The sequence below is a fragment of the Tachyglossus aculeatus genome, chromosome 8 (genome assembly GCF_015852505.1).
Source record: "Tachyglossus aculeatus isolate mTacAcu1 chromosome 8, mTacAcu1.pri, whole genome shotgun sequence".
NCBI lineage: Eukaryota > Metazoa > Chordata > Mammalia > Monotremata > Tachyglossidae > Tachyglossus > Tachyglossus aculeatus.
In genome coordinates this window covers 23,497,257-23,518,010 of record NC_052073.1, presented here as the reverse complement: position 1 = coordinate 23,518,010, position 20,754 = coordinate 23,497,257, and the positions used below count along the sequence as shown (strand labels likewise).

Below are 20,754 nucleotides of genomic sequence, written 5' to 3'. Positions count from 1 at the left end.
AGCCCCCCGCACCAGAGCCAGGGCTAGGCCTTAGCCATCCGAGATGACCGAACCCAGAGGGCAGAACCAGCCAACCTTGGCCAAGTGGAAACCGGAGAGACTTGGTGCCTTAGGGCGTTGGTGGGGAGAGGGGAAAGAGCTACATGAGTCCCTGCTTCCACTTTCCCTCCATCTCCTATATCCTTCCCTGCCCCTTCTCCCGCTCCACTTTCTCTGCTTCCATCATAGCCGCTTAGGAGCATGACCATCGTGTTCCCACTCTGATCTCCCAACGACGTTACTATCGCTCGTTACTCAGGCAAAAGAATACTTAGGCTAATAACCTAGGATTAGTGTTTCTCGATATATAGAGAGAGGGAGGGAGAGAAGTGGATACTTATCGCTATCTGACCTGTCAACAAGGAAATAACATCTCAACCGAGAAAATCGATACAACCGACGGGGACCCATTTCAGTGGGCTGCCGAGGAGAGGCCCGGCAGCTGCTATTTAGAAAAAGGTGCAACTCACAGCTATTAGGGTCTGTAACAGCTCTACAGTACAATCTCTGAACCAAGCCTGGCGCTTCCCCTGACCTCCCAGTAACCCGACTGAGGCCTCACTGGGAGGGAGGCAGTGGGATGGATGGATAGACGGATGGATAGATGGGCCAGATCCCACCTGTTTGGTCTGTGCCTGGGTGACCCCCCCCCCAACTCCCCCCCACCCCCATCCCTCCACCCCGCTACCCCCACCTGTCCCAAGTAAGTTTTGGTCTGCATGTTGCTAGTTTAACTCCAGTCCTGGCTTCCTGAATAATTTCCCACTCACAATGCGATGCCACATGGGTAGGGATTTTCAAAGCTAAAAAAAACCAAAAAAAAACTAAAAATCGATAGTCCTGCAGCCCTGAGATGGCGTCATCATCCCTAGAATGTGGGTCACCTCCACCCAACTGCCAGCCTGCCTCTCTTCATCCCAGCCCCAGTGCCAGTTTTAAGTCAAGGCTCCTCCGGGCTCTCTCCCTCAGCCCGGGCTGCAGGGACAAAGGGAAGACCCAAAGAGGAGGTTCGGGGAATTGACTTTTTTTGACAAAACGCCTAAGAATTGTGTCTTCCAGCCCCAGATCTCCCTGGTGGCAGAGAAATCCCCCAGAGGCCTGAGAAGCAAAGCTGGGGTCGGCCCCCCAGTTTGGCCCCCGGCTCTTCCCCGACTCGGTTGGATCCGTTTTGGTCACCAATCTGATCCAGGGGACAGCAGGACAACCGTCAACTAAGGGAGACAGGTGAGCAGGGCGGATGGGGACACTATTTGGGGGGAGGGGGTGGATAGGTGCGGGCGGCCCCCCACATCCCACACCTCTGAGCTGAGGGGAGTCTCCAGGGTCAGCTCAGGAAACACGCCTGTAAACGGGAAGATGGAGGGTGTTGGACCTGACGGCAGGAGACTAGAAAGCTAAAAGAGGGAGAGGCCCTCCATGGGGCCCAGAACTAGGAAGGGACACGAGTGTGAGGCCCGGGTCTCGGCCCCCGAGGCCTGCTCTGCTGGGGGAGACGAACCAGGCTCTCAGACGGAGCCTCGGCTTTCCTGGTCTACCCTGACCCCCGCCGGGGCCGGTCCAGGAGGAAGAGGTGCCCGGGACACGGCAAAACCCCCAAGGAGCCTTCCCGGACCCCCCTCGGTCAAATCAACCCAGGCGGAGGCTGGTGGGGGGCCCGCCCAGAAACCCCCCAAAAGGAAGAATGCCGGCCACGCGTCGGAGGAAGCGAGGTCGCCCCGCGGGAGCCCGCCGGCCCGCGGCCCCGGCCCGACCTACTGGGGGCCTGCGGCAGGCAGGGGGCTGTCCGTGTGCAAAGCCGCGGGGGCCGGCGGGGTCTTCTGCTTCTGGGACTCCAGCTCGGCCGCTTTCTGCAGGGCCACTTCGACCAGCAGCTGGAAGCCGCTGAAGTCCTCGCCGCAGAGCTCCGGGGGCGTGGGAGGGGGCGTGTTGAAGAGTCCGCTGGTGGGGCTGCCCGCCTCGGCCCTGGCCAGCAGGGCGAGCGTGCCGGCCGGGCCGCCGGGGAGCCTGGGGGGCTCCCGGTCGGCCGTGGGGCCCGGACAGGCCGGGCGCCGGCGGGCTCACGGCCCCCGGAGGCCCCTTGGCGGGGAGGCCGAGGGGCGGCGGCCCCGCCAGCGGGCCGGGGCCGGCCCCCCGGGCCGGGGGCACGTCCGCCGCCTTGCCCCCGCGGCGGGAGATGGTGAACTGATTCGGGTCTTTGCCGTCCTTCCTCAGCATGTCCGGGAGGAGCCGGCGCCGGGCATTGATGAACCAGTTGCAGATCTGGAATGAGAGCACCGGGGTTCCCGTCAGTGGCCCTGTGCCCCAGGGGTGAGCGAGGAAGCGGAAACCATGCCCCCACCGTGCCCTGCCCGGTCCCACCAGCTCCTCGCCTCTACAGAGCTTCAACAGATCCTACCGACTGATCCACCCACCCATCCATCCTTCCAGCAGACAGTTTTTGGAGTCGGGATTAGAAACCAGGTCCTTCTGACTCCCAGGAACGTGCTCTTATCCACTAGGCAACGCTGCTTCTCGCAATGGGGTCGTCAGAGAAGCAGTCTGGCCTAGTGGAAAGAGCCCAGGAGTGGGAGGCAAGAGCCCCTTGACTGCCATTTGCCACTAGGCAACTTCACTGTGCCTCAGTTTTCTTCTCACCTGGTTCAATGGGGGTGAGAGCCGGTTTTCCTGACGACAGGGATTGTGTGTTAGCTGCTTTTATACTATATCTACCCCAGTGCTTGGCATAGCATAAACGCTAAAGGAACACAACAATTCTTGTTATTTCCCTTTTGTGCCCACAAAACAGCTTTTTGGTTGCTGAAGGCGACGGGGCGAAACAAGAGCCTTCTGGAGGCCAGAGCCATAATGCTTAGTCTGAGTCTGGCTAAGGGGAAATCTAAGCTCCTTCAAAAGGAGGAAGTCTCATCTCCCTTGCTCTCCAGAGGTCAGTTTCCGAGGTCCAACAGAAAAACTTTCTCCGTCCCCAACCCCAAAGGGTCACAATCCCCAGCCCAGCAACCCCCAACCGGCTGGGCTTTATCTGGGGAGAAACTATGCCCCGGGGCCCTGGGGAAACAGAGCCTAGTGGCCTTGGAGTCAGAGGATTTGGGTTCTAATCCCGACTCCAAAAACTGCTGTGTGACCTTGGCCAAGTCACTTCACTTCTTTGGGCCTCAATTTTCTCCTCTGTGAAATAGTGATACAACCCCAGGAGCCGACCACAGCATCCCCCTACTCCGCCAGCACACCCGGATCCTCAGAAACCCGCGTCAAAACCACAGTGAGGGGCAATGAGGGGCCGAAACCTTCCCCAGAGGGCAAGTTGAGTGAAAATGTTACTTTTACCTCATTCCTCCAAAAGCTCACAAGCACAGGCACGAGGGAGACCCGGGTGGTCTCAGAAACTCTATTCCAACAGGAAGTTCACCTCCCTCATATCCCTCTGCTTCTCATCCCCGGGAAGTCGGCATTCCCTCTACCCCAGATGGAAAAGGTCCTCCCCGGCGATGCTTAGAGGGAAAGGCCATGTCAGGGCCAGAAACCAGGGCTCCTCAGGCCAATAACCTCCAATGACTTTGAGTCTCTTGTTTAGCCTGTCATTTCTACTCCTCTAAGGGAACACTTTGCCTTCCTGAAAAAAAAAGGGGTGAAAAATAATAACAACTGTGGTAACTTAAGCACTTACTTTATGCCAGGCACCCTACTAAGCGCTAGAGTGGATATGAGCCAATCGGGTTGGACACAGTCCCTGTCCCATATGGGGCTCAGAGTCTTAATCCCCATTATACAGATGAGGAAACGGAGGCACAGAGAAGTTAAGTGATTTGCCCAAGGTCACACAGCAGACAAGTGGTAGAGCTGGGATGCCATCTCATCTCCAGATGAGAGGGGACACACTGGGGTGGATGTACATATGTTTGTACAGATTTATTACTCTATTTATTTTACATGTTCTATTTATTTTATTTTGTTAATACGTTTTGTTTTGTTGTCTGTCTCCCCCTTCTAGACCGTGAGCCCTCTGTTGGGTAGGGACCGTCTCTGTAAGTTGCCAACTTGTCCTTCCCAAGCGCTTAGTACAGTGCTCTGCACACAGTAAGCGCTCAATAAATACGATTGAATGAATGGATAGAAGCTTTGGCATTTACGATTGAATGAATTAATGAATGAATGTATAGATGTTTGTACGTGTTTATTACTCTATTTTATCTGTACATATTTATTCTATTTATTTTATTTTATTAATATGTTTTGTTTTGTTGTCTGTCTCCCCCTTCTAGACTGTGAGGCCGCTGTTGGGTAGGGACCGTCTCTATATGTTGCCAACTTGTACCTCCCAAGCGCTTAGTACAGCGCTCTGCACACAGTAAGCGCTCAATAAATATGACTGAATGAATGAATGTATAGATGTCTGTACGTAGTTATTACTCTATTTTATTTGTACATATTTATTCTATTTATTTTATTTTATTAATATGTTTTGTTTTGTTGTCTGTCTCCCCCTTCTAGACTGTGAGCCCGCTGTTGGGTAGGGACCGTCTCTCTATGTTGCCAACTTGTACTTCCCAAGCGCTTAATACAGTGCCCCGCACACAGTAAGCGCTCAATAAATACAAATGAATGAATGAATGAAAAGTGATGGAGTCAGGACTACAACCCAGATCCTTCTGACTCCCAAGCTCGTACTCTATCCACCAGGCCACGCTGCTTCTCAAATGCTAAAAATAACCCCATGGGGTCTTATCTGACCAAGCTGGAGAAGACTTCAAGGGATTTTAGCTCCCTTCCAGGTTTAAGCCTTTGCCAGGTGGAATAGAATTGATGTTGTTCCAAGTCATTTGGAAATGCATTAAAATCACATGCTAACAAACCCCTAAACAGGAGCTCTGGGTGAGAGTCGAGCATTTTCACCACTGCTACTGAATAATTTCTTTTGCCTACAGAAAGCCAGGTAAAACAAGCGGCTTCAGAGACCCCCAAGTTAATCATCATTAATTGATTTATTTTTTGGATAGCCATAGTATCTTTCCTCTGAAAACCAGAACTGCTACTTCTCCAGGACCCAGATGCTAATGGATCAACAATTAGTCATGAGGCAACCACCAAATTACCACAACCCCCTGACCACACCCCCTAAAGGTTAAATAATCCCGGTTCTGTGAGCCCCAGGTTAGACAGGGACTGTATCCAACCTTATTAACTTGTATATCTACCCCAGTGCTTAGAACAGTGCCTGGCCCAGAGTAAGTGCTTAACAAATACCAGAATTATTATTATTAGTGTTTCCTCCGAGGCACCGTCCAGGATTGCTGCCACCTGTACAACTCTGCCGTCTTTCTGAACCGTCTCCAGGTAATGATGATGATGATGATTGTGCTATGGGTTATGCACTTACTATGTGCCAGGGACTGTACTAAGCGCAGGGGTAGATGCAATATAATTGGGTTGGACACAGTCCCCGTCCCACACAGGGCTGACAGCCTTAATCCCCATTTTACGGATGAGGTGACTGAGCCTCAGAGAGGTTAAGTGACTTGTCCAAGGCCACACAGCAGACAAGTGGCAGAGCGGGGATTAGAACCCAGGTCCTTCTGACTCTCAGAGGCCTGTGCTGCTCCCCACCCCATCCAGTAACATCCCTCATAATTGAGCACAGCTGGTTAACCGGGTGGCAATAAACCACCGAGAAATCCCCCTTAGGATGTCCCTTCAGCCTCAGCCTCCCAGACACCCTCTGGAGAGACTGAGCCAAGAGCAGAAGGGAAAAGCAAAACTAAGCTTAAAAAAACCAACACTAAACAAACCGGGCGTTTATGCCTCCGCCAAGCCTCCTGAAGCTCTAGTCGAGCAATGCCAAGGCCACCCAAATCCTCCAAAGTCACGGCCCAGACCACTTATTTCTGAACCACCCTAGGAAAATGGCAAGTTCTGTTATTGGGAGGAAAAAAAAAGTGAAAAGCTCAACTTGGGTAAAAAAGAACCCAAGTAAAGAAGTGTGGGACAGGTTCCTACCAACCCCATTTAAGAGATGGAAAAAACTTGGGCGCAGAGAGGTTAGGAGGGGCCTTACCTACGGTTACCTAGCAAGGCAGTTGGGAACTGAGGACGGAATGCCACCTCTTAAGCTCCCAGCCTGGCTTTTTCCACACCAGCCTTAAAGCCGGGGTCTACCCACACCCTCCTTGGAAATGCAAAGATTCCCCACCACCGAGCCGCCCTCCCCGGGGTGATTCCCTCTCAGTCCGAGAGCCCCATCCGTTACGGCAGTTGTTCGGCGCTTACCGTGTGCCAAGCGCTGTTCTAAGCGCCACAGGTTGGCCACAGTCCCTGTCCCGAAAAGAGCTCCCGGCCTAAATAGGAGGGAGAACAAGTCGACTGACCCCTAAGGCGGGCGAGATGCCGAGAACGACAACAGGGCACCTTGTGAGGTCAGTCGCTGCCGCTCCACCGCCAGCTTACCCACGGCGTGACGGTTGAGAACGTTGAAGCCGGGGTGGCTGAATGGCGTCAACGGCTTCAGCTCCCCCCGATATCCTTAAAGGCCAAGCTCTTGGCCCTCGCTCCGGGTGTCCCCCCCAACTCACCTGCAGCACGGACAGGTTGGTCTGCCCCGAGAGGCTCAGTTTCTCCTGCTCCGAGGGGTAGGCGTTGAAGCGGTGCTCGTAGAGCCAGTCTCTTAGGATCTTCACCGACTCCTTGGGCAGGTTCCCTCTCCTCTTCCTCTTGCTGGCCTGGGAGAAATCCAGCGAAGAGAGGCCTTCGTCCTCCCCGGGGTCACTGTCCGACATGGCGGGAGCCTCCTGACACAAGCCTGGATGGAGGAAAGGTGGCGTGCGTCACCACGAGGTTCCCAATCCCCTTTGTCCATGGAACGCCCACCCCGGGCTTGACTTCCAGCCCAACAGCCTCCCAAGGGAGGGGGCGGGAAGGGCGAACCGACACGCTCAGAGGGACGGGCAGGTTAAGGAATCTCCCAGCTCAAAAACCCTTCCCGCTGTTCCCTCCTCACAATGCTAAGTCCCAAGAAGACTCAGCGTGTGGGACGGGGACTGTGTCCGACCTGATTACCTTGAAACCACCCCAGCGCTCAGGATGGGGCTCGACACATAGCAAGCGCTTAACAAATACTATTATTATTATCACGATGAGAAGACGCAGCAGCGCACGACTCTGCTCTCTCTCAAAAAAATTGTTTTTCGAGGTGGGTAAAGAGTTAAAGCGTCCCGAGCCCACCCCGTCCCCTCCTCCCCCTCCGATCTTTTTACTGTTTAAATATCTGGACAAAGTGGTTACATACCGCCAAGGCCACTCTATTGCCCTGCGGCCTTTAAAATCCCCACCGAAAGTGAAGCTGGCTTTTCTTGGGTTTGCACTGCTGGGTCTCCTCCTCTTTTTACCGTGTGTTTGCGCTATAAAAGCGGGAAGTGCAAAGCGAGTCCGATTTTACCTCGGAAAACAGGAGTTAGGCTCCTGATCGCCATTCGGTCCGAGCTCACCGTAGCCTGTCCTGGTTTCAAGATACTCAGCGGGTCGGGGCGCATGTGCCTGGGACGTTTGGGTCCTTGGAACCCTTCTGGGGTCCAGGAGTCAAGGTGGAAAGGCTGCATGTCTGTGCAGCTCTAATAATAATAAAAATAGTACTTGATAGACCGTGAGCCCCCCGTTGGGTAAGGGCCGTCTCTATATGTTGCCGATTTGTACTTTCCGAGCGCTCTGCACACCGTAAGCGCTCAATAAATCCGACTGAAGGCATGAATGAATAAGCGCTTACTATGTGCCAAACACTGTACTAGGTACTAGGGTAGATACAAGACAGTCTAAGTAGGAGGCAGAACAGGGACTGAATCCCCATTTTACAGATGAGGCAACTGAGGCACGGAGAAGTTTAGCGGCTTGCCCAAGGTCACACAGCAGACAAGTGGCAGAGTCAGGATTAGAACCCGGGTCCTCTGGCTCCCAGGCCTGCGCTCTTTCCAATGGGCCACACTGTTTCTTTGCCTATGCCAAGCATCAGGAGGCTCAGCTGAGCACTCCTTCAATCCACGGTATTTCTTGAGTGCTTACTATATGTGGAGCACTGTAATAATAATAATAATAATGATGGCGTTTATTAAGCGCTTACTATGTGCAAAGCACTGTTCTAAGCGCTGGGGAGGTGACAAGGCGATCAGGTTGTCCCCGGTGGGGCTCACAGTCTTCATCCCCATTTTACAGATGAGGTAACTGAGGCACAGAGAAGTGAAGTGACTGTACTAAGCACTCAACTGTACTGAGTCCAGTGTTTGGGCTCGGATGGTTCAGGTGCTTGTCCTTCGGTTGTCTCAGTATTTTGTTCCATCTCTCCTTAGGCATTTGCCTCCAGTCCTCTCTCCCCCTTTTTAATTGTAATTTTAAATTTAATTTTAAATTTAATTTTAGATTGTGCACCCCCCCGCCAGCAAAGAACAGGGACTGTGACGTGAGCGATTCCCAGCTGCGTGTTCTCTGCCCATGGGGCGTCACATCATTCCCACCCGACTCCCGGGAATGTGCGTCTGGTCGGCTCTCCTGAGATACCAGCGCCCAACCTTTCCAAATCCTCCCAGGCGGCGCTGAAAACCAGGTATCTCTGGCTCACCCTCACAACAATGTAATTTCTTTATTTAAACGACGTGGGAATCTGTGCTGAAAAGACACTGGAGAAGGAAGGGCAGCCACTGATGCATATTTCTGCAGGAGTTTCCCCTCCCGCCATCTCTCCCAACTGCAAAATGGGGAGGAGGCAGCAGGGAAGTGTTCAGAGCCGCAGTTATTCCTGGGACTTCCTAGCCTGGCAGTGTAATACACACTTTAGATGGGGTTTCTATATGCCGAGGGCCAGCCCCAGGGCTTGTCAATGCCCCTTCCTTCTCCCAGGGGACTCATCCACGACCCTTTGGGCCCCCATCGGGAAGAAGGCTTCCCCCCCCCAAAACCACCAGTGGTTCTACCGCTGGAAACCTTTATTTAATTCCAATCCCAGGAATCTCCATTGTGCCAAGCTGTCCCTGAGGAATCCCTGATCCGGTAAGCCAAAGTCCCCGGTAAATAATAATAATAATAATGATTATTATTCTGTTAAGAATTTACTATGTGCCAGGCACCGTACTAAGGGCTGGGGTTTGGACCCAGTCTCTGTCCCACACGGGGCTCACAGTCTCAATCCCCATTTTACAGATGAGGAAACTGAGGCCCAGAGAAGTTAAGTGACTTGCCCAAGGTCACACAGCAGACAAGGGGCAGAGCCGGCATCAGAACCTATGACCCAATGTGCAGCAAAAGCAGCAGATCCGCCCGGAATTAGACATCTCTCCCCCCCAGCCCCATACCTCCCCAGCAAATCCCAAGCTCATTACAGTACAACCCCCCTCTCCCTCTCTCACGAGAGAAATGGCAAGCCTTCTTCCTCTTGGGTTTTAAGGAAAAGGAAAAAAAAATAGAAATGGAAGCTGTAGGCAGCTACGGGAGCAACGCAGGACACCCAGGGAAATCTGACAGTCACAGTCTCTGGAGAGAAGCAGCGTGGCTCAGTGGAAAGAGCCTGGGCTTTGGAGTCAGAGTTCATGGGTTCAAATCCCGGCTCCGCCAACTGTCAGCTGTGTGACTTTGGGCAAGTCACTTAACTTCTCTGTGCCTCAGTTATCTCATCTGTATAATGGGGATTAAGACTGTGAGCCCCCCCCCCGTGGGACAACCTGATCACCCTGTAACCTCCCCAGCGCTTAGAACAGTGCTGTGCACATAGTAAGTGCTTAATAAATGCCATTAAAAAAAAAAGTCATGAGTTCTAATCCTGGCCCCGCCACTTAGCAGCTGTGTGACTTGGGGCAAGTCACTTCTCTGTGCCTCAGTTCCCTTGGCTGGAAAACGGGGATGAAGACTGTGAGCCCCACATGGGACAATCCAATTGTCTTATATCTCCCCCAGCGCTTAGAGCAGTGTTTGGCACCTAGTAACCGCTTAACAATTACCATTATTATTATTATTATTATTATTATTATTATTTGGGCGGCCAACTCCAGAGGGAAAAAGCTGCGGGGGTTTTATTAGATGCATACAATCCTTCTCCTCCTCTTCCTCCGGTCTGGTCCACAGCTTCCTGCAGTGGAGAAAAGTTCCCCGGCCTCCCTGCCGGACAACAAGTCCCCCAATGGCCTGGCTCCCCAGTGGCCTGGCCATGCTCCTCCCTCCTACTTGCAAAACGCAGCGTGGCTCAGTAGAAAGAGCGCGGGCTTTGGAGTCAGAGGTCATGGGTTCAAATCCCGGCTCTGCCAATTGTCAGCTGTGTGACTTTGGGCAAGTCACTCAACTTCTCTGTGCCTCAGTTACCTCATCTGTAAAATGGGGATTAAGATTGTGAGCCGCCTGCGGGACAACCTGATCACCTTGTAACCTCCCCAGCGCTTAGAATAGTGCTTTGCACATAGTAAGCGCTTAATAAATGCCATTATTATTATTATTATTATTATTATTATTATTATTTATTCTATTCCCCTTGCAGGAAAGGCCTGCTCCCACAGGGAAGAGGAAATCTCAGGGGCAAGGGCCAGGTGGGCCTCCAGGCCGGACCCGGCGCTGGGCAGCGATAATAATAATAATAATGACATTTATTAAGCACTTACTATGTGCAAAGCACCGTTCTAAGCACTGGGGAGGTTACAAGGTGATCAGGTTGTCCCACGGGGGGCTCACAGTCTTCATCTCCATTTTCCAGATGAGGTAACTGAGACCCAGTGAAGTGACTTGCCCAAAGTCACACAGCTGACAATTGGCAGAGTCAGGATTTGAACCCATGACCTCTGACTCCAAAGCCCGGGCTCTTTCCACTTAGCCACACTGCTTCTATGCCAGGCTAAGGGAAATAGCACCTTATCACAGCCTGGGCCCAGGCACGGTGGGGGAAAAGACAGAGACACTGAGAGACAATGGGAGAGAGACAGAGAGAGATGCACTTATTCAGAGCCGCGGGGAACTTTTGTGGGTGTGTGTAAGAAAATGAACGTATCCACAGCCCAGGGGGAAGAGAAAGAGAAACAGAAAGAGAGAGAGCGTGTGTGCGTAAGAAAGAAAAACGTGTACGAAAGAAAAACGTGTATGTAAGAAAGAAAAAGCTCGTTTCCAGAGCCAGGGGACAGAGAGAGAGAGAGTGTGTAAGAAAGAAAAAGCTCCTATCCAGAGCTGGGGGAAAGTGAGTGAGTGTGTGTAAGAAAGAAAAAGCTCATATCCAGAGCTGGGGGGGAAAGTGTGTGTGTATATGTGTGTGTGTGTAAGAAAAAAAGGTTTGTGTGTTTGTAAGAAACAAAAAGAGGTGTGTGCATAGGAAAGAAAAGTGAGTGTGTGTGTGCGTGCGTGTGTGTGTGTGTGTGTGTGTGTGTGTGTGTGTAAGAAAGAAAATGCAAATAAACCAGAGCCGGGGTAAAAGGGGTGGGGGGGACGGTTCTGTGTGTGTAAGAAAATGCACATAATCATATAATCCTGAGCCAGGGGTAAAAGAGGTGTGCGTGTGTAAGAAAGAAAAAGTTCGTGCGTGTGTAAGAAAGAAAAAGTTTATATCCAGAGACCGGGGGGGGGGGGGGGATTGGTTTGTGTGTGTGTGTGTGTGTGAACAGAAAATGCACATAATCACATAATCCAGAGCCAGGGGTAAAAGAGGTATGGGTGTGCGTGTGTGAAAAAGAAAAAGTTCACATCCAGAGCCGGGGGTGGGTGGGGGTGGGGTGTGTGTGTGTGTGTGTGTGTGTGTGTGTGTGTGTGTAAAAGCGTATCAGAAGCCGTGGGGGAAAAGTGTGAGTGTGTGAGTGAGTGTAGGAAAGAAAGAAAACGCACGGCCCCGAAGCCAGGGAAAAGTGTGTGTGAGTGTAAGAAAGAAAATGCACGGATCCAGAGCGCGGGCTCTGTGTGTGTGTGTTGTGTGTACAGTGTGTGTGTGTGTGTGTGTGTGTGTGTGTGTGTGGAGGGTGGCTGGGGCAGGAAAATGGGAGCAGGGGGCCGGGTGGGGGGAGTGGGGGGCACAGGGGCTGAGCCATGCCCGCTTTGGGTTGGAAAATGCCCGGGCCTGGGGGGGAAAGGCGGCATTGGGCTCTTTTCCTCCCTCCCTCCGTCCCGGGCCGGGCCTGCCCCTATGTGTTTGTAGGTATTACTCTATTTATTTATTGTATTTTGTACATATTTATTCTATTTATTTTATTTTGTTAATATGTTTTGTTTTGTTGTCTGCCTCCCCCTTCTAGACTGTGAGCCCACTGTTGGGTACGGACTGTCTCTGCATGTTGCCAAGTTGTACTTTCCAAGCGCTTAGTCCAGTGCCCTGCACACAGTAAGCGCTCAATAAATACGACTGAATGAATGAATGAATTTATTTCTCTATTTATTTTATTTGTACATATTCTATTTATTTTATTTTGTTAATATGTTTTGTTGTCTGTCCCCCTTCTAGACTGTCAGCCCACTGTTGGGTAGGGACTGTCTCTACATGTTGCCAAGTTGTACTTCCCAAGCGCTTAGTACGGTGCTCTGCACACAGTAAGCGCTCAATAAATACGACTGAATGAATGAATGAATTTAATTCTCTATTTATTTATTTTATTTGTACATATTCCATTTATTTTATGAATATGTTTTGTTGTCTGTCCCCCTTCTAGACTGTGAGCCCGCTGTTGGGTAGGGACCGTCTATGTTGCCAACTTGGACTTCCCAAGCGCTTAGTACGGTGCTCTGCACACAGTCAGCGCTCAATAACTACGATTGAATGAATGAATGAAAGTATCTATGTTTGCACGTATTTAGTACTCTTAGTTGTACATATTTATTCTATTTTGATAACATGTTTAGTTGTCCGTCTCCCTCTTCTAGACTGTGAGCCCGCTGTTGGGTAGGGGCCGTCTCTCTATGTGGCCGACTTGGACTTCCCAGGCGCTTAGTACGGTGCTCTGCACACAGTAGGCGCTCAATAAATACAACTGAATGAATGAATGAATGAATCACACAGTAAGCGCTCAATAGGATTGAGTGAATGAATGAATGAATGGAGCGCGGCCTACTCCACGTTGGCCACCCAGGGCCTGCCACAGCGCGCCCTCGTCCCCCACAACACGACTGGGGGGGGAGGGGAGGGGGCCCCCCAGGACCCCCCCACCCAGGGGGTCCCTCCCTCCCTCGCCCCAACTTTCTGCCCCTCCCCGGGAGTGACAGATGCCTAAGGACAAGACTTTTCTTTGTTCCCAAAGCACCAGGAACTTGGGCCACTTTCCTCCACCTCCTCCTCCTCAAGCTGTCACTTGACACGCTCCCACCCTCACAAACACGCTCCGCCGCGCCCACACACGCGCGCTTTGTTGCAATCGAAGGGGGGGCAAGTTGGCAAACGTGCACTTTTGAAAGCAAACAGAAACAAACGGACCCTCCGCCTCCAGCACCGACCGACTCCCCCCCCCCCCCAAAAAAAAACACTAATTAAACAGGGACCAAAGTTTCCCAAAGGGGCCTTGTCGAAGGGGGGGGGGAGACCCCGGTTTTGCACGTGCTGCACGTGTGCGTCCCCCAAAATGGGGGGGGGGGAAAAAAAGTTGCAGGTCGAAAGTAAGTTGGAACAAAAGGCTTTTGCGACCGCCTCGAGATGCAAAGTCCCGGCGGTCTGTTTGCTTGCTTCCTTTGCTTTCCAAAGGAAAGATCCCCCCTCCCCATTCCAGTTGCCCCCCGTTTTCACCCTTCCCCGCGCTCCCAGATTTGCACCCCCCCATCCCGCTTTTGCAAGCACGTTTTTGGGTTCCCTCCCAGCCCCCTCCCCTGCTTTTTCTCCCCCCCTTCCCGGGCTGGAAAATTAAACTTTTTCAAGTTGGAGGGGGGGCCAAGACTCACTTTTCCGGGCCGCTTTCATGTCCACTCTCGGCCCCCCCTCCCCACGTCCAGTCCTGGCTCGGGGGGCGGGGGTCCTCTCCTGCAACCGGCCGGGTGGGGGGTCGCTGGGCCTCCCGCCCCGCGGTTGAATGGGCCCGAGGTACCTGACACACGGTCTGACAGCTCAGCTTGGAAACCACCTCTGCCCGCTGACGTCAGATCCCTTCTCACCCCCCTCCCCTAATCCCTCCCCCCCCCCAAAAAAACCCCTCCCCGGGAAGATTTGGGGGAGAAGAAACGCCCACCCCCTTCCCTCCGCCCCACTTAGGGTGGAAGGAGGAGAGAGCTCAGGGGGAATGGGGGGAGTGGGTGGGATACACACTTAAACTCTTCCTCCCTTCAAAGCCCTACTGAGAGCTCCCCTCCTCCAGGAAGCCTTCCTCATCCCCATCCCCCCCCCCACCTTACCTCCTTCCCCTCCCCACAGCACCTGGATATATGTTTGGACAGATTTATGACTCTATTTTACTTGCACATATTTATTTTCTTTTGTTAATACGTGTTGTTTTGTCCCCCTTCTAGACTGTGAACGCACTGTTGGGTAGGGACCGTCTCTACGTGTTGCCAACTTAATAATAATAATAATAATAATAATAATAATGGCATTTGCTGTTGGGTAGGGACCGTCTCTACGTGTTGCCAACTTAATAATAATAATAATAATAATAATAATAATAATAATAATAATAATAATGGCATTCGCTGTTGGGTAGGGACCGTCTCTATGTGTTGCCAACTTAATAATAATCATGGCATTTATTAAGTGCTTACTATGTGCAACCTTCAAAGCCCTACTGAGAGCTCCCCTCCTCCAGGAGGCCTTCCCAGACTGAGCCCCCTCCTCATCCCCATCCCCCCCCCCCCCGCCTTACCTCCTTCCCCTCCCCACAGCACCTGGATATATGTTTGTACAGATTTATGACTCTATTTTACTTGTACATATTTTATTTTGTTAATATGTGTTGTTTTGTCCCCCTTCTAGACTGTGAACCCGCTGTTGGGTAGGGACCATCTCTATGTGTTGCCAACTTAATAATAATCATGGCATTTATTAAGCACTTACTATGTGCAACCTTCAAAGCCCTACTGAGAGCTCACCTCCTCCAGGAGGCCTTCCCACACTGAGCCCCCTTTTTCCTCTCCTCCTCCCCATCCCCCCAGCCCTACCTCCTTCCCCTCCCCACAGCACCTGGATATATGTTTGTACAGATTTATGACTCTATTTTACTTGTACATATTTATTTTATGTTGTTAATATGTGTTGTTTGGTCCCCCTTCTAGACTGTGAACCCGCTGTTGGGTAGGGATCGTCTCTATATGTTGCCAACTTAGTAATAATAAAATAATGGCATTTATTAAGCGCTTACCATGTGCAACCTTCAAAGCCCTACTGAGAGCTCACCTCCTCCAAGAGGCCTTCCCAGACTGAGCCCCCTCCTCATCCCCATCGCCCCCCCACCTTACCTCCTTCCCCTCCCCACAGCACCTGGATATATGTTTGTACGGATTTATGACTATTTATTTTACTTGTACATATTTATTCTATTTATTTTATTTTGTTAATATGTGTTGTTTTGTTGTCTGTCTCCCCCTTCTAGACTGTGAACCCGCTGTTGGGTAGGGACCATCTCTATATGTTGCCAACTTAATAATAATAATAATAATGGCATTTATTAAGCGCTTACTATGTGCAACCTTCAAAGCCCTACTGAGACCTCCCCTCCTCTAGAAGGCCTTCCCAGACTGAGCCCCCTCCTTCCCCTCCCCATCCCCCCTGCCTTACCTCCTAGCCTCCCCACAGCACCTGCATATATATTTGTACAGATTTATGACTATTTATTTTACTTGTACATACTTATTCTATTTATTTTATTTTGTTAATATGTTTTGTTTTGTTGTCTGTCTCCCCCTTCTAGACTGTGAACCCGCTGTTGGGTAGGGACCGTCTCTATATGTTGCCAACGTAATAATAATAATAATAGCATTTATTAAGCGCTTACTATGTGCAAAGCACTGTACTAAGCGCTTGGGAAGTACAAGTTGGCAACATATAGAGACGGTCCCTACCGTCTCTACCACACATGTGGGAGTGGGATACATACTTCACACATGCACATGGGCACACATCCCCCTTACCCCTTCTGGGGGTCGCCCCGGGGGGGAACAAATCAGGAATCCCCAAGCTGACAGACTTGCACTTTCCTAGCGCCTAGTACAGTGCTCTGCACCCAGTAAGCACTCAGCAAATACGGTTGAGTGAATGAAGGGAGAAGTGAAAGAAAGAAGAGAGACTTCCCTCCTACCCCCAGACACGCACACACCCAACAGGGCCCTCTTTGGAGCTGGCGTTTGTTTTTGTTGCAAATAATAATAATGGCATTTATTAAAGTGCTTGCTATATGCAAAGCACTGTTCTAAGCACTGGGGAGGTTACAAGGTGGCCAGGTTGTCCCAAGGCGGGCACGGGTTGTAAAGTTTGATGGCAGTTGGGAAAGCCTGACAGTCCCCCACTGCCCTGACTTAGGGCCAGCCTTTTTCTTTTTTGTCCCTGCTAGGGACTTTAAGGGGAAAAGTCAACATTGAGGCCCCCTACCCCACGACCTCTAACTTCTCTCTTCAGCTTCCCATAGGCCTCCTTCCGCTCTTCGATCCAGACCTCTCTTTCCAACTTTCTCCCTGCCTTGCGTTTGCTCCTCATCCCAGCCAAGACACCCCCCCACCCCGGGAACCATCTTTTCGTTCAAACACACTCAGGTCTCCCCATCTTTAAAAATCCTTCTGGACCCCTATCTCCCCTTCCCACCTCCAATCACCCCTATATATTTAAATTCTCCTCCGGTTGCCTCTTTCCGTGGTCCTCGACCTCACTCCACACTGCTAAAGTCAGTGATGACCCCTCCTCCTTACACCCCCCCCCCAAAAAAAGCCCTCTTTCTTCCCCACCCCATCCCCATAGCCAAGTCCAGAAGAAGAGATTGATGAGAAAGCAAGTCCAGCGTTGGTAGGGGAAGCCACAACAGGTATTTAGGGGCTGTCCAGACCATCTCCCTGAACCCCCTTTTTGCCCCAGAAGGCTTGCTCAGCCCACGTCACTTAACTTCCCTGTGCCTCAGTTGCCTCATCTGTAAAATGGGGATTAAGATTGTGAGCCCCACGTGGGACAACCTGATCATCTTGCATCCCCCCCAGCGCTTAGAACAGTGATTTGCACATAGTAAGTGCTTAACAAATACCATTCTTATTATTGAGCACTTACGGTGTACAAAGCACTGTACTAAGCGCTTGGGAGAGTACGACGCATACCCTGCCCGCAACAACAGTGTCAGAATGTGTTTGACTCCGTGCAGGACCCCCCGGCACACACACACTACCCTCCGCCGCCCCCCATCCCTGCCATCATCCCTGTGGGGTACAGCTATTTCACTTCAGGAATGAACCCCTTTCTTGGACTCTGATATTAAGAGTCAAAACAGACTCCTCCAGAAGGTGTTAAACTAATCTGGACTAAAGCGGGAGGGGGGAGGCGTTAACTCACTACCAAATTCGTTGGATTCACACTAGGCAAAGTGAAGGGGTCATTTGCATTTTGGAGAAAAGCTTGAATAGCACCATTATGGATGGATCTTTGCAGAGGAGTCTTACTCGATTGCAGGGAGCTTAGTTGAACGCCACCAGGAAAGTGAATTCTGCCTATCCTCAAGTTTGACTGGGATGGTAGGACTGATAATCAAATAACTCCAGCTCCCCTAATCGATCAATCAATCAGTGTTATTTATTGAGCACTTACTGTGGGCAGAGCACTGTGGGTAGAACACAGTACAATAGAGAAGGTAGACATGATCCCTGCCCTCATGGACCTTACTCAAAGGATTCTAATTTACAGATACTTCTGATGGAAACTGGGCTTTTTAATTAAACCCACCTGAAAATGACCAGTACTGACCCACGGCAGGGTCTCTCGGTAACCCCTGATTCAAGCCCAGTGTCGAGTAAAAAACATATTTATTATCATTCCTGCCCATAGTTTGGTTTCTATTCAGGCACACACCCCCATTTCTTTTAGGCCCCTGAGCTATGTAGTCAGGGTAATCTGCATAATTGCAACAGGCCGTTACAATTTATACTCCAAAAGCAATTGACAACATCATTTACATGACACTTTGTATTTTTGCAAGGTGGGTTCACTCAGCCCCCTATTAACTTGGATTTTGTGTCTTTCCGACCAGACTCTCCAGAGAACCACTCCAGGCCCCCTGAACAAATATCACCTGAGGTAGAGTGTGAAGCGGGGAGGAGCAGAGGGGGGATTTCAGGGAGCTAAGTGAATATGGAGAAACTGAGGGATGGAAGTGCTTCTGCTAAGGGATTAGGTGGAATAAACCTGGTGTGCCGTTCCCCTGCTGGCAGCTTTAAAGGCAGGGGGTCTCATGGGCCCGGCACACAAAATGGCTGCTTACTCAAGCAGCCATTTTAGGAGGGCGATGTGGGACCAGGCCTCTCTCAAAGCCAGATTATCCCGGACTCATAAAATCATGGAATCCCAGGTCTGGAAGGTCACTTGTAAAAGGACCTCATCCTAGCTAGGCTAAACTATTTACAAGTTTGATGTGTCCTAGCCACCCCCTACTCAGCCCCTCAACACGCCTTTAACCTGGGAAGAGGAGGCAAGTTATCGGTGGAGGAGCGGATGGAAAGGTGGAAATGGATCAGGGAGGATACAGAGAGAAAGAGAGGGAGAGGAGGTGGGGCTTTTCATTAGAACCATCCTAACTTAGTCCATTCTCCTACCTCAAGTCAGGCCTCCACCTAAGACACTCCCAGGCCGATGAGGTTATCCTTTCTGCGGGTAAAGATCTCCAGGGAAGGGGTTTCCACAACCTCCCTCGTTGATCCAGTCCACTGCCAGGAAAAAGAAATTTTTTCCTGGCGGCTAAACGAAATCCCTCTGGCTGCAAGTGTGATCGAGCAGAAGTATTGAGCGAGCACTTGCTGCATGCAGAGTGCTGTAAAGTCTCGTACTAGCCTAAGGGGAGCTCTAGTAGCCGAATAACCTGCCACATGGCTGAGGCAACTGGATTGCCCAGTGTGTACCACTGATGGCTTCAGGCAAGGGGATGAAGAAAAGGCTTTACTGGGCCACAGGGTGCCTCCTCGCTCCAGACCTTGAGTTCAACTGAATTCTGGGGGAGATTCGGGATGTGTCAAAAGGCTAGGCTAGACCCTGGGTTTCCCGGGCAGCCTTGAGAAACTTAAGACAACTCAGTCCCATGCCCATCCAAATTCAGGAGACAGCTGGGAAGCTGGGAATTCTCTGGGGCAAGTGAACATACGTATCGTAGTTCCACAGATGAAATTTTTAAGCCAAGCCATCCGGGAGTCCTTGTGAAAGGGCCAGCTGCGGTCACTTTTCTGAAAATGCTATCATTATTATCTCCCCATTCCCCACTTTCCCTTCCACCTACATCCAAGAGCCGCTCTCCCCCTCCAACTTTCTCCCACCCACCTCAACACTCTCCTACCCATCTCCTCTTTGCCTACCCATAAGCTGTTTTCATATTCTCCATCATCATGTTATCACTTGTTGTTGTTCTTTTCTAATGATATTTGTTAGTTGCTTACCATGTGTCAAGCACTGTACTAGGTGCTGGGGTAGATACAAGCTAATCAGGCTGGACGTGGTCCCTGTTAATCTCTCATTTTACAGATGAGGTAACAGACGTAGAGAAGTTAAGTGAGTCACCCCAAAGACAGGTGGTGGAGCCAAACTAGAACCCAGGTCCTTCTGACTCCCAAGCCTCGCTGTTTCTCGACGTTTTTGATGCCTCCTTGCTTTCTCTTTCTCTACTCTCTTTACTGCCTGTCTCCTGTTTTATTTCTTTCCCTCATTTCTTCCCTCCCCGTGTACACTGTATGATGGAATGGGCTCCCCTGAGCAGTTACTGGAGAGGAGACAGGGAAGGGGGCCCTTCACCGGAGAGGGAAACAGACCAGCCAACAGACAAGCCAACGGATATCTTGCCAATTTGTACTTCCCAAGCACTAAGTACAGTGCTCTGCACACGCTAAGCGCTCAATAAATACGATTGAATGAATGAATGAACAGGAGGAAGCCTTAAGGGAATGTATCTGAATGAGCGAATTATAGGGCCTCCATAGCAGCAGAAGGTCGCCTCCATTTCTATCTTTCTCCCCTTGCCAATAGCTGGTTGAGTCACTGTCTCAGGACTCCAGCTCGAAACATACCTCGTTTGATGAAAAAGGACAGCCTGACATGGGAGGCAATAGGACTGAGTTTCCCAGGAAAGTTTGGGTCCTCCTTAGGAGGGAGAAATACTCTCCATTCCTGCCATCTGCCTCTCCGGGAGCTAAGCCTGGACTCCCCGCAGAAGCAGGCATCTCATTCATTCATTCAATCGTATTTATTGAGTGCTTACTGTGTGCAGAGCACTGTACTAAGCACTTGGGAAGTACAAGTTGTCACAGATCCCATTTCTGCAGGCCGGAGCAACAGAGTACGGATGACTCTCCCCTCTAGGTGGGGTTTAACTCTGACATATTCCCTGCTGGTACGTCCTGGTGAAATTCAGAGGAGTTGAGTTCTTAGCATGTTTTTCTTGTTGACTGGATTGGGTACTTATTTTTGGATTTCATTCATAATTTCCTAATGTGTCTGTCCTCCCCCACTTAAAGTGTAAGTTCCTCATAGGCCTACAATTATGGCCTAACTGGAGAAGCAGTATGGTCTAGTGGATAAAGCATTGGCCTTGGAATCAGAAGGCCCTGGGTTCTAATTCTGACTCCGCCACATATCTGATGTGTGGC

General features: G+C 50.9%; 1 protein-coding gene across 1 annotated transcript; it reads right to left on the bottom strand.

Moving 5' to 3' along the window:
* Positions 1–732: 732 nt before the first annotated feature.
* Positions 733–14,009, bottom strand: TGIF2 (TGFB induced factor homeobox 2). The gene is given in 4 exon segments (XM_038750434.1): positions 733–2,102; positions 2,104–2,298; positions 6,603–6,829; positions 13,894–14,009. Coding segments are annotated over 4 exon segments (753 nt in total). The 5' UTR covers positions 13,913–14,009; the 3' UTR covers positions 733–1,790.
* Between the last annotated feature and the right edge of the window lie 6,745 nt (positions 14,010–20,754).